At 49.6% G+C, this 13564-nt stretch overlaps 1 protein-coding gene across 1 annotated transcript; it reads right to left on the reverse strand.

Annotated features, from left to right (window-relative positions):
• Positions 1-3512: 3512 nt before the first annotated feature.
• Positions 3513-5386, reverse strand: PRG2 (proteoglycan 2, pro eosinophil major basic protein). Its single transcript, XM_069470621.1, has 5 exons — positions 5329-5386; positions 4415-4731; positions 3982-4113; positions 3759-3870; positions 3513-3571 (listed from the first exon to the last, which is right to left on the reverse strand). The coding sequence occupies exons 1-5, from the start codon at positions 5384-5386 to the stop codon at positions 3513-3515; spliced, it is 678 nt and encodes a 225-aa protein (XP_069326722.1).
• Between the last annotated feature and the right edge of the window lie 8178 nt (positions 5387-13564).

Genomic DNA, 13564 nt, shown 5'->3' on the forward strand with positions numbered 1-13564 from the left:
CACACCCAATTTGCCTAGGAAGGCCCCAGATGTTATGCCTGTTGTTTAGGCTCAATTATTATTAGTGCCCCTAAAGTGCCGCAGTCTGAACAATACGCCTTAACTTCATTAGCAGCCTCCCACTTACTGTCAATATCCCAGGAAGTGGGGTGGAGATCCCAGGGAGCTGGCGGGAGACCATGACGCGGGTAGAGGAAGCACGTGGGAGAAGCCTGGAGAGGCTGCCAGCCCTTGGTCTTAGCAGGTGTTAACAGGTGGGTCATCAGCTCCAGGGCGTCCCACCTGAGGCAAGGGGGAGCCTCGGCCTTCCCGAGCACTATCCACTGGGTGCTGTATATGCGCCCATCCCTGACCTTCATCTTCACTCATCACCACCCCAAAATGGCATTCAGAGAGGGAAAGCGACTTGCCAAGGTTACACAGGAAGTGAGGGCACTAGAATTTCTAAGTCTTTTTAGCTCTCTCTTTCTCTCTCTCCTTCTCTTTCTCACCTTTAGTGTGTGGAAAACCTGTGCTCTTTCTTTTGTGCTGGGAATCTAGATCCAGGTTTCTCAACCTTCATACTATTAATATATGGGGTCAAATAACTTTTTGCTGTGGGGGGCTGTCCTGGGGGTGGCACAAGGTTTAACAACACCCCCTGTCTCTACCCGCTACATGTTAGTAGCACCTCCCTCCATTAGGACAATCAAAAACATCTGCACACATTTCCAGATGTCCTCAGGGAAGCAGAAGGACCCCAGCTGAGGGTCACTGGTGTAGAATGTGCCACCTTGTCCAACCTCAAGGAGTATCTTCAGGGCTGGCAACGAGGCAACAGCTGCAACGAAAAGCTTCCTGCAGAGTCTCAGACACTCTGTAGACGGCCTTCCCCACCCCACCCACCTCCCGTCTCCCCTGTCACCACCAGATGCTCAGGGCTAGTATGAGGCCAGCAAGGCGAAATTTAAGGGGGTACGAAGAAATTCACTGTTCAAGATAAGTAATATTTGAATGCAATCTTTCTTAAAAATCTAAATTAATGCAAAACGTCTCTGATGAACAAAATATCAGAATTTTAACCAAACACTAGCCAAATGTACTGCAGTTTAAAGAGAGGCCAGCAAGTGATGAGCCTTGAACTTGCTGGATGACTTGTCGGTGTGGATGACTCAACTCGGGGAGCACATATGCGACCCCTATATTCTAGTCCAGCCCTCCGGGGATCCAGGCAGAAGGGACAAGTAGTCCAGAGGGTGGGAAGGCCTGGAGTCCTTCTCCTCCTCTGCTCTCCCAAGGGACCCACAAACACACAAGCAAGTCAGAGGTCCCTTCTGGGCCTGATTGCAGAGTAACGGCCTTGACCACTTATCTCCCTGGTCCAACGGACCAGATCCCTTATCTACCTAACTGTGGGAGGATTAGCCAATTCCTGGGCCCAGAAACCCGCTTTCCAGATTTCAAGCTTGAGACCTCCCTAATGGAAGAGGATGAGGGTCATTCTTCCTCATTCAGAGGCCCGGGCCAGGGGCACCATTTCCCCTGGAGGTTGGGTTGATCAACAAGACTGTCCACTCTTGCAAGCCAGCACCGCTATATGCTTGCCACGTATTGTCTCCTTCTACAGATGAGGAAATAGCATCTCAGAGAGTTTGAGCAGGTTGTTTGAGATCACACAGCAAGCCAGAGACAGGCCTAACCCCAGGTCTCCCAGCTCCTCGTCCACCCTATAGCTGCCTTTCCTCTGCCTCCTCTCACCTCCCTCTCTCAGTTAACCCTGTTTCCTTTGCACACAAACCCTGGGCAAAGACATTCCAAGGACTTCAGTGACCTTGCCAATGGTCACAATAATAACATTTTGGAAGGTCCACCATGGACCAGACATGATTCTTCACTAAGGTTTTTATATTCATTATCCTACTTAATCCTTAAAAGTCATCCTACAAATTTGGTATGGCTGTCTCTCGTTTACATATGTACTTCCAAAGCTCCCGGGGATCAAATGCCCAAGCTTGCACGACTAGTAACAAGTGGTACCTTGGACCCTGGTCGGCCTGACTCCCCAGTCCTTGCTTTCTTTGATACACTCAGATGTGTTGCCCCAGACAATCTAGCCAATGGTGCCAACATTGTTGAGAGTGGCCCCTGTGCCAGGCGCTGTTCTGAAAGCTTTTCTCATGCTGATCTCATTAGAAGAAGGCTCTGTCATTAACCTTAGTTTACAGGTGGGAAGACTGAGACACAGGGGGGCTGCCCAGAAGCTTGTGATTTCATTATACATCACACCACACTGCCTCTCAAGATGCCACAGCCCAGTCTCTGCATAATGTGGGGCTGGAATGAATCTTGGGACAAGAGGCAGAGCTTGAAACCCTTCTAAACATAAATGTAAACAGCAAGCCAGAGACTTCCAGCCGTGGAGGCATAAGGGTTAAAGGAACATGCTTTGGCGCAGAGAGAGTCGCATCCCAGCATTGGTCGGCACGGAGATGTTCAGCCTTGCACAGGTCTTTTAACAGGTCATAACTTTTCTGAACCTGGTTCTGTAAAATGGGGGTAGTAATTATTGATCACATGATGCCATCTGTGTACGGTGCCTACCACAGCAGAGGGTACCTTGTGAGTGCTCTGCAAGTGGTAACAACCAGTCGATGTTGTTGTGCTTATGTTACAGGCAGCTGTATGTTCCTGAATGCAAGGTGCTGTGTCTTGTCATATCCCGTGGCCTCATTTGGAGTCTGACGCATGGCAAGTTGTCCTCTGTGGGGTTTCCCCAGAAGCAGACCCTGAGACAAGGATTTGAGTGCAAGTAGTTTATTTGGAAGTTGCAGAGACACCAGGAGGGAGCAGAGAATTCATACAGGGAAGGGAAGTCAGCCAATAAAATGTGTGCTGTAAGGCCAGCTACCTCAGCAGGTCACCAGAGTTTAATCTCGTTGGGAAACCCTGGGGGATGGTGCCCAGTGCACGTTAGATTCATGCCACTGGAGGGGCAAGGGACTGGGGTACCTAAACACTCACTCCTGAGAGTTGTGGCTTGTCCCCAGGGACATGTAAATTTCCTTGCATGTCAAACCAACCACACTTCTGGGGAAGGGGAGACAGAGAAAAGGCCCTCAGACATGGAGATACAAATACAGGCCCTCAGGAATCCACCTAAAACCTTGAAAGGTCTGAAAGGTATGGGTGGGGTCCTGGCAACACCAGCTACTCAGGTGCCCAGAAATTGGGTGTTCTATGAGGAGAACTGTCTGAGCCCATTCCTCTGTCTCCAAAAGGCCCCGTAGACTCTCCATTCCCCTCGAGGAGTGGTAACTTCTGACCCTTTCTCTGAAACGTGTGTCGTCGGGAGGGACAACAAGGGAGAAAGGTCAAGGGTGAGGGTAAGCAGAATGGATCAATGATCAGAGAAGAAAACCAATCATTTTGGTAAAGCAATTTTATTGCAAGGAGCTGGAGGGAGGGGCAGCAGGCAGGGGAAGGGAGGCGGCTGCCCAGGAGGAAGCAGCTCTGAACTCCCGGCTGGAACCAGCTCAGTAGGAACAGACGAAGGGGAGGCACGCGTTGCAGTTAGAGAGACTCCACTGGCCTCCTGCAAAGGCAGAACAGGAAGGTACCTTCAGCCCCTTGTCCACCCCTGCTCTGCCCCCAGGAGGGTCTTCCCCTTGTCCGTCTCCACACCTCAGTAGAGATGGAGTCTAAAGACCCAGGAAGCCTCTCCCAAAAAAGGTCAGCCTCTTCCTTGGGCCTTCCCACCGTTCATCCCCAGCCCGTCTTACCTGAGGTATACATGGACACACATCTGCCACTGAAGATCGAGGGCTGGCCGAGAGCCCAGTATGCAAAGTTCCAGCAGCTGCGGTCAACCCAGTGCAAACGTGTGCAGATGCCCTGGGGAAGGCAGGAGGGGAAGAGGTGGGCTGGGGAAGGGACAAAGGGAAGGCAGATCTGCAGAATTGAGAACTTTCTGGGGTCAGGAGGTGCCCCCCACTTAGAGCTTACCCAGCCTGTGGCCACACCTCCGATCCAGACTTGCCCCTGGTTGAAGGAGCGGGCGGTGCATTGGATTTGTAAATTAAAGCCGTAGTTGTGGATGGAGGCCAGGTTGCCCCGGTAGCACCTCTGGCAAGTTGACTGCAGGGCAGGATAAAAGGGGAAGAATGGAGTGTCCCTCCTGCATAAATTCACATGACCACAGTCTTGGGTCTCTGAGTCCCCAAAGTTCATGCCCACGCTCCTCTGCTACAGCCATTTGAAGGCTCGAGACCAAAATGCAATTTCTGTTTGTTTCCATATGGCCCTCCCCTCTCACCCCAACACCCCCAGGTTCCTCAGTGGGGAAAAGAACCAGTGATATGAAGGCTGGAGACACGTCCCCCACCCTTCACCCCAATTCCCTTCCCCCAGGCCTCAGCCTTAGCCACAGGCCACTCACCTGAGCATGATTAAAATTTCTGGCAGCCGTCACCACAAGGAAGCGGCAGGTCTTGCACCCAGGGCTGCCCTCCAGTTTTATTGTGTCCTCTTCCTTAGGACACTGAAAGTCCTTGTCCACCACATCCAGGGCTGAGGCCGACTGAACAGCTCCCTCTTCTTCCAGGGAATCTTCACTGCCACAGCGCCCCTCCTCCTGTTTCTCCAACAGTGCCATCTCCCCAGGAGGGGGCTCCTCGGCCTCCTGTTCTGGCATCTCCCCATCCTGGGGCAGTGTCTTGGCTTCCAAGGTGCTCTCAAAGTTGGAAGTTTTAGCCCCTGGCAGGAAGAAAGGCCACATGTGCTTCCTTCCCATGTTCACATCTTCCCCTGTTCCTCCCAAAACCATGGCAGCTCCCGCCTTGCTCTGGGCACCAGAGAGCTCAATGCCGCCTGGAAAGAGGAACCTGGACCAAAGTCTCCATGAAGAGCACCCAACCTCCCCCACAAGGTCAAGGTGGTTAAAAGCAAGGTTGCTTTTACTAGCTTCATTTCTTCATTGGTGAAATGGGTATACAACATGACCGACCTCAGGGGGATGCCACAAGGGTTAAAGGAGATAATGCACAGAAAATGCTTAGCACCCGGCATCGAGTAAGCTCAAAAGGAAAGGAAGCTATTGTTATTGTGACCATCATTAGCATCACGAAGAAAGGACAAAATTGGGAATGTCACAGTAGAACCAAGACCGCAGACATAACAGCTGCCCTGAGGAGTCCTTTCAACTCCTGGCCATAGGGTCCGTATCCTTTTAAATGTTCAGAGATTCTGAAATAGGGGATGATCAGAGAAGGGGGTGGGTGTGTGACTCTGACCCCGTCTACTATAGAAAGGAACAAAATAGAAGAGCAGAGACTGAAGGCGAAGCATACTTACTCAGATGAAGAGCAGAAACTGCCCCAAATAGAAGAGCCAGAAGTAGGGGGAGTTTCATCTTGGCTTTGTCCTACAATGGAGAACACAGTTTGTCACTGAAATGTGCGCGCGCGCGCACACACACACACACACACACACATTGCAGCCACACTGTTAGGGGACTGCAGGAGTGAGGTGCAGAAAAAGAAGGCATGAATAGAAATCAGGATGGCCCAGAAAAGCTTGAGCTGAGCCCAGCCCTGGACGCTCCAGAACCCAGGATGCAGAGACCTCTTCCGGAATAGAATGACGTGTCCGAGGCTGGCTTTCCTGCAGGCCTGGAAGTGAAGGAGGGAATATTACGCTTATTTGTTTGTACTTAATAGGTCCCTCAGAGCCTATGGTACAAGAGAGGAGGGAGGAGCAATGATCGTTGGCCTTCCTAGGAACACACAGCACTTATAAAATGTGTCCCTTCCTCAAAGCTCAAAAAGCCACACACTCCCCCCTGCCACCATCTGCCTTCCCCAGCCAAGGAGAGCTTTCATGTACCTCAAAGGAATGTGCAAGGCAGAGGATGAGATGTGCTGCCCTGCTGGCACCTGTACCCTAAAAGCCACATGCAGACACACCAACCCTCCAGAACCTGTCAGCTAAAGCCAGGCACCTCCCAGGAGACCCAACCGTCACCACCACTGAAGTCAGCTCCAGCTCAACAGAGAAAGCACTTGCCTGCCCAGAAGCCGCGTTGGGTCCTTGGGAATCCTCAGAGCTCGGGCCCTCCTTGGCTCCATCTCACAAAGACATTAATACATATAGAGGCATTGGAGGAAGTTCTGTCCACCCAGGAAGGTTTGCCTCAGAGGGGAAGGGGATGGGAAGGCTGATAAGAACCATTTCTTCATTTCCCCTGAGAGCCCACTCATTCATTCACTGCCTATCCTCTACTGACACCCCTTTCAGGAGCCTGGGCCCATCTGGAGCTGCCCTGGGCCGATGGTTCTTATCCTGGGCTGCACTTCTGAATCTCCTAGGGAGTTTTTCCAAAATACACTTGTTTGCTGCTTTACTGGTAGGGATGTGAATTGCCACAGACATTTCAGGAACAAATCTGGCAATATCTATTAGGGTTAAAATTCACACATGATCCATTTCACTCTTTGGAGACTGAAAAGAACCTGTAAGTAAGAAAACTTGTACAAAATTACTTGACAGTTTGTAGAAATGAAAAGAATGTGGACAGTGAACTGGACCATGAATACAACGTGACCCATCTATTCTACAGAACATTATATTGCTGTGAAAGGAAGAGCTGACCCTGTATCTATAAACCTGAAGTGATGGGTCTGCTCTGTTATGGAGTGGGGTGGGGGGGTGTGGAGCAAGATACAGAGGAAAACATTTGTATGAGGATAGTTTTACAAAGAGAAAACCCCATGGGAGTGCTTGTCTTTGAGCTTCCTTTATGCGACCGTTGATAGAGCTGGAACACCGAAAATGATTCCCACCGGACAGTCGACCCTCGTGCCTCCGGAGCAAGGGAGAAGGGGAAAGGGAGCTGAGGGAAGTTGTTGTTTTCCTTCTTTTTATAACTTCACATTTTTCCATGGTTATGATACATGTGTGCTAAATCTGTAATTTTGGAAGAGGCCTTATGAAAGATTTTTAAAATACGCACCCTGGGAAATTCAAATTGGCCGATAGGTCTAGAGTGGAAGGCAGATGTCTACACTTTGTAAGTTTCCCAGATGACTCTGATGGAAAACAGATCTGGGAATCACTGTCCCGGGGCTCTCCAAGCACAGGAAATGCTCACGTGTGCCTCACCCCTTTCTCTCCCGACTTCACCGCTCACTTGGCCACCTACCAGCCTTCATTATGGTAACACTTACTGCACAGTTTTAAGTGCTGTGCGTGGCAAGTATTATCTCATTTAATCCTCTAAAAATACCAAGTGTGCGTGGTGTCTGCTACCTCCATTTTCCAAGTGGGGAAACTAAGGCTCAAGGTGGCTTGTGACCTGTCCCCCCTCCCACTGCCCACACTGGAGCAGCTTCCCCTCCGTGTGCCATTTTGTAGCTCCAGGGTTTGTCCTTATGGCAGGTAGTTGTTTTACCTTTTTGGTGAAATTATCTGGTTAATGGATTAACAACCATCTCCCTCCCTAGATGATATGCTCCATGATGGCAGAGGCCGAGACGCTTCACTCAGCAGCGTATCCTTGGTGCCTGGTACAGGGCCTGGCACATAGTAGGTTCTCAATCATTATTCATTGAGGGAATAAATGCATGGTTAAGTAAATTGCTCACAGGTGAGATTCAAACTCGGTTCTCTCTGGTGCCAAACTTCTCTCCCCTCCCATATACTTGCTTTGTGTCAAAAACGATGCCGTCCAGGTGGAGACGAAATCAGAGTAAGGCATGGTCCTTGTCCTCAATGTGCTACTATCTAATTGGTAAGATGACGTAAGATGAGACAAATCCAGCTGAAACAGGAGGAGAAGGGTTAAGACCCAAGCTTGGGAGTGCTCTCTGCCAATTCAGAAGGAAGTCCATCCATAGAGAAAGCGGGCAGAAAAAGCTCCCTGAGAACTGTCTGGATGGAAAGGTGCGACTAGGAGGGAAAGACACGGGCACTCCAGGTAGAAGGAACAGCGTGAGCAAAGGTGTAGAGTGGGACGACCTTGGCATATGCACAGGGAAGTGTTTTTCCTTCATAACCAAAGTTAACAGTATACACGTTGGGAAAAGGCAGGAAAAAGGGGGAAGGGTGCATCTCATCGTGAGCCGAGGGTGGAGATAGCCTTCCCTTGCCGCCACTGATTGAAAAAGACAGAAGCAAGCACTAAGAGAACACTCGAAAAGAGCCCAGACAGATGCTCTGAGCTGGGCTCTGCTCAGTCCCATCCCCAGCCCCTCCCTGCAGGGCCGCCTTGTGCTCTGGGCAGAGCTATGACACTCGGAAAGAGGCAAGATGGGGCCCATTCTTGGAAGCCAGTTGGCTACTCTGGCAACCCCACCGCTAAGCAAAGTCTGTCTTTTAGGTTACACAATCCAGGGTCTGAAATCCACAGTTTAGTGACCCTGGAAATTCCATTTCATCAACATTCGGTGGGGGGTAGAGCGCAGTGGCTGAGAGTGCGGGTTCTGGAGTCAGACAGTCCAAGTCAGGCTCAAGGTGTCTGGGTGTACCACTTAATAGCTGTGTGACCCCGGACAAGTTCCTTAACCTCTCTGTACCTCATTATCACCATTTATAAAGTGGAGATAACAATACTTACAACACAGTGTGGTGAGAGGAACAAATGGGACAAGGCGTAGGCAGCAGAGTACCTGTGAGCTGTCCGGCCACCTCACCCCTTCCTGTGGTTTCTGAGATTCTTCTTTCTAAATATCTTGGTGGGGGATGCAAATCTCACTATTGAAGACAAAATACCAAACAGATTTCCAGCCTCCTTTGCAGCTATGGCATGTGACTAGGCTCCGTCAAAGAGAAACATCCATTCCAGACGTTCAATCTGGAGCAACAACCAAAAAAACAGGGGCCAAGAAGACATTTATCTGGCAGTGGTGATGACAAGCTCAAGTTCCTGGGGCTGCAGTGCTCACCGTGCTAGAGGATGGACCCAGGGTCTGAGCCCTACAACATGCTGGGTGCCAGGCACAGGGTCTGCATCTCAGCAGCAGCAGTGAGACCCTCCCCAGACCCATTCTGCAGCCCAGTTTTGGCCCCATGTCTGGTTCTCTGGCCCTTCTTGCAATTTTATGAACTATCCCATTTCCTTTCAATAAATTCATTTTTCTGCTCAAATTAGCCAAGGAGAGTTTCTGTTGCCTGCCACTAAGAACGCTGATTGGTACAACATTTAGCACAGGAGCCAGCATTTAGTTATTGTTCCATAAATGAATGCTATTTATATTATTAGGCCCAGAAGTGATCAGGGTCTTTGTAGCCAACCCACGTTAATCAAATTCTCAGGAGACTAATGTCTACCTCTGGTGCCAATGACATAATTTAGGTTGACCTGAACCCACAAGTGGTTGCCTGGGCCTGCTAATCAGCACATTCTCTCCCTGCATCACAAGCTACAATGTGCTCAGTAGACCTGGAGTTTGAATGGGAGCAGAAAGCTAGAGGTCTTGGGGTCCAGTGCATTTGAGCAAGGGGCGCCTGATGCCCAATATCTCAACTTCAGCCTCAGACCTGTCTTCTTCCCCAAGAAGTGTTGAATCAACATTGCAGGATCCCTAGTCTTAGGAATCCCCCTTTCTACCCCTAAAGTTACTATAGAGCTTGGATGGCCCTAGACAGACTCAATCAACCAACTCAATAAGAGTGCTCCCATGGTAGACCCCGACAGGTCACCTCTGCATTTAATCTTTCTTAATTTCACCCTCAGGGGCTCATCCCAAATTTAGGCTTGTGGGAGAGCTTGCTGTAGCATCTGGTACAACCTGTCCAGAGGCAGACCTGGCACTCACAGGTATGAGCTGCTGCACAAGGTGTATGATGTGTGTGCACCAGGCACTGAGCAGATGTCACCTGGACAATGGTGTCTAATACCAAAGAACTCTGAGTATGTCCCTCCCATGCCCATCTCCCAACACACAGCAGCTTCAAGGCAGAAAACTGCAGCTCCAGATACGCAGCCACACTATTCAGCACTCAGGATAGGCTCCAGGGACCATGAATTCTGCAATCAGAAACAACATATGGCCAAGAATGACCTCCCACCCTTCTTCACCAGTAAAGTCCTGTTTGGCCTTTGTGATAGGCAGAATCTGAAGATGTCCTCCAAGATCTCCACCCTCTAGTGTACACATACTGCATAATCTCTGGGACTGCAAATAGGCTGGATTTTCCTCTTGTGGTCACATTGTATTATATGGCACAATTGACTTTAGGAAAGGGAGAATATACACAGTATGTCTGAGCCAATCAGGTGAGCCCTTAAAAGGGGACTGAACTCTCTTTCTGAAGTCAGAGATTCCAGGCACAAGGGAGATCCAGCCTACGAGAGATTCTCCATTGCTGGCTTTGAGAATGGAGAAGGCCACATGACAAGGAATGTGTGCAGTCCCGAGGACCTGACAGCGGCCCCATCCGACAGCCAGCAAGGAAACCAGGACCTCAGTCCTACAAACCACAAGGAACAGAATTCTGCCACAACTGCCTGAGCTTGGAAGAGGACCCTGAACTCTGGATGAGAATGCAGCCCAGCCAATACCTTGGTTTTAGCCTCATGAGACCCTTAGCGGAAAACCTAGCCATGATGTGCCCACACGCTGACCTAAAGACCTGTGAGCTAACAAACTTATGTTGTTTGAAGTCACTCAATTTCAGGTGGCAATTTGTTATGCAGCATAGAAGACTAATACAGCCCTCAAGTCCCATCTCCTTCCCAGGATGAAATTTATAGTTGGTGCAGTTGGTGGAGGGATTGGCAGAGAAGGGTCCCAAAGGGATGGGCTGAAGACCTGCTGGAAAGGAACCCAGGGACAGCAGAGCAGATATAGATGGACAGAAAGAAAGAGACATTAGGCTCAGACCAGAGGTCCCACCTCCCTCTCCTTCAGGGTATGAGAAGCTAAATAGCCCTTTCTAGTTCCAAGTTTTGCTCAGGGGGACTCTCCCTGCCCTCAGAGAAACTTCTGGGGCTGATCAACTGCTTGCCAGATGGGCTTGGCCAACATCCCCATGGGGAGATAAGAGGTGGCAAAAGGGCTAACACCATCCGAGGTGGAGATAGGGACCTGTGCCGTTGCTCTGTGAAATCAGCCTTGACAACAGCTCCTCTGACACTTCCCCATTCGTATGCCCCAACAACTGACATAGACCAAGATGACTGACGTGCTAGATCCAGAAGGGCCCTTAGAGATGAGCCAGTCCAGGACCCATGTCTCAGATGTGGAAGGATGCCCCAGACTGGACCCAGATAGCCTGCTTCCCAGTTCAGTGTTCTTCCTGCTTCCTCAGTGAGATGTCCCCCCTCCCCTCCAGGGACCCCCTATCCCAGAGACTATGAACACTCAGCAAGCTTAAAAGGAATATGTCTTTGCAGTCAGTACCTCCCCTGCCCACCTCCCACCTCCAGTACATCCCAATCCATCTACTTCTCTCCATCTCTGCTGCCACCTTGCTGGCCCCACCACCATGTTTGATAACATGCATCAGAGCCCATTGTCCCCACACTTCCCATTCAAAGTCTAGCAATTAACCCAAACCCATTACCACAGCCTGCAAGGCCCCCCATGGTCAGGCTCTTGTCTACTGGTCCAAACTCCCTGGAACGAGTGACCCTTGTCATACTGGTTCCAGCTCCATTGGCCAAGCAAAAGCCTTTGTACTGGCTCAAAGGTCACCTCCTCAGAGAAGCCTTCTCTGAGAACTCTTTCTAAAGAAGCTGACCTGCCACTCCCCCTCGTTATCTGGTAACTTTGATCCACATCATTCCATGTATTCCCATGAGAGAATTTACCAAAATGATATGAGCTTGTTTATTTATTGGTTTCTTGTTTACTGTCTCCCCCCATAGGAAGTAAACTTCTTGACAACAGGGACCTTGTCTGTCTTGTTCACTGCCTAGAACTCAGCCCAGGTCATAGAAGAAATTTTTTTAATTACATGCTGAATTAATTAATCAATTGACTAATAAACTTGAACTCGACCCTTGGGGAAAGTTTAACTGAGTTTAGGCCAGAGTAAAAGTCCATTTGTTTAAATTCTATAGGTATTTTCTTTTTCTTTTCTTTCTTTTTTTTTAAGATACAAGTTTATTTACCATGTATACACACAAGAGCCTTCAGAATGAAAACTCAATGCTGCGATGGGGTTTAGAAGCTTATATGCCTTTCTGGTAACATGGGTTATGGGGTGTGGGGAGAGGAATTCTGTTGAGTGGCAATAAAAGATTACTAGGGAGGATGAATCTCACAGGTATTTTCCGAGCTTCACCCACCTTAGACATAATCCTCGACCAGGCCCTTTGCTCTGGATCAATGATTTATTCGTTCACTCAGCAAATACTCAGAGATAGTCTCTACTCTCAGAGAGGTTTAAGGTAGCTGACAAATAAGGCCAACAGAACGAACTGATTAGTAAGACAGGGCACTGTACTGAGGGCATACTCAGAAGTGTAGAACTTACACAGACTGGAAGACACAAACCTTCAGAGTGACCAGAGTCACAGAAAGGGCTAGGGCAGGTAGAGTGGCTTCCTTAAGGAGGTGGCACTTGGCCTGGGCTCTGGAGGACTGTCAGAGAGGATAGGATAGGCAGAGGAGACATCAGAGGGCACTTCTAGGGCCAAACCATGGCCTGTAGTGCTGGAATTTGAACCAGGATATGGATGATTTGGTGTTTCCTGGAAGTTAAGTCAATGAATGAGATGGTGTCTCTGCTTTGCACCAAAGCCAAGCTCCTCCAGCAGCAGGGTCGACTTGCTGGCCAGTTCCTCAACCTCCTCTTACTCCTTACAGCATAGCAATCTGTTTTCTGTTCTCCTGTTGCTCCACCAAAACTGCTCTTGCCAAGGTACCCACTGACCACCCAATTGCCAAACCCAACAGACACTCTTCAGTTCTTATCCTGCTTCACCTCCGTAGTGAGTGATACACTTCACTTCCTCCTTCTCAAAAACTGTCTCCTTTCTTAGCAACCTTTGTGGCCATTCCTTCCCAGTTTCTGCTGGTGGGCTTCTCTTCTTCTTCCGGAAAGTCAAATATTGGGGATCCGCTGGTTTCTTGGTGCCTTTCTCTCCTAACTCTACACATTCTCCATGGGTTATGTCACCTACTCTCAGGGCTCAAGCTACCAAATATATGTACTGATCACTCCAAAGTCTTCATCTCCAGCCCCAGACCTGCTCCTGAGCTGCAGATTCACGTATGTGGTCACCCAAGAAGCTTCTGCACTTGGGTGTCCCATGAGCAAGGTGAATTCAACACATCTCTAACTGAAAGACAGACAGACACACACACACACACACACACACCACACACACACACACACAGTGCTCCAATCATATCGAACAGTCTGCTATTTCTCCAACATTCTATGATCTCTCAGGCCTGCATGGTTTTGCACATGCCATTTCATCTGCTCAGACTGCCCCTTCCTCACCAACTACTGTCCTTATTCCTTCTCTTCATCTAGGTTTCAGCCAAAGATCACCTCTTCCATGAAGCCCACCTTGACTCCCCCAGAGAGATGAGGAACGGAGCCTACTCAGGGCAATCCCAGCCCCCCTCCCACCTCA

This window comes from Eulemur rufifrons, chromosome 6, assembly GCF_041146395.1.
Source record: "Eulemur rufifrons isolate Redbay chromosome 6, OSU_ERuf_1, whole genome shotgun sequence".
NCBI classification, from domain to species: domain Eukaryota; kingdom Metazoa; phylum Chordata; class Mammalia; order Primates; family Lemuridae; genus Eulemur; species Eulemur rufifrons.

Excerpts from the sequence above, each read along its gene's own strand:
- PRG2 (XM_069470621.1), bottom strand. The coding sequence starts at position 5,386 with ATGAAACTCCCCCTACTTCTGGCTCTTCTATTTGGGGCAGTTTCTGCT. Across the intron at positions 4,732-5,328 it reads AGTTTCTGCTCTTCATCTGA|GGGCTAAAACTTCCAACTTT; the intron begins GTAAGTATGCTT and ends TCTTCCTGCCAG. Across the intron at positions 4,114-4,414 it reads GAAATTTTAATCATGCTCAG|TCAACTTGCCAGAGGTGCTA; the intron begins GTGAGTGGCCTG and ends CCTGCCCTGCAG.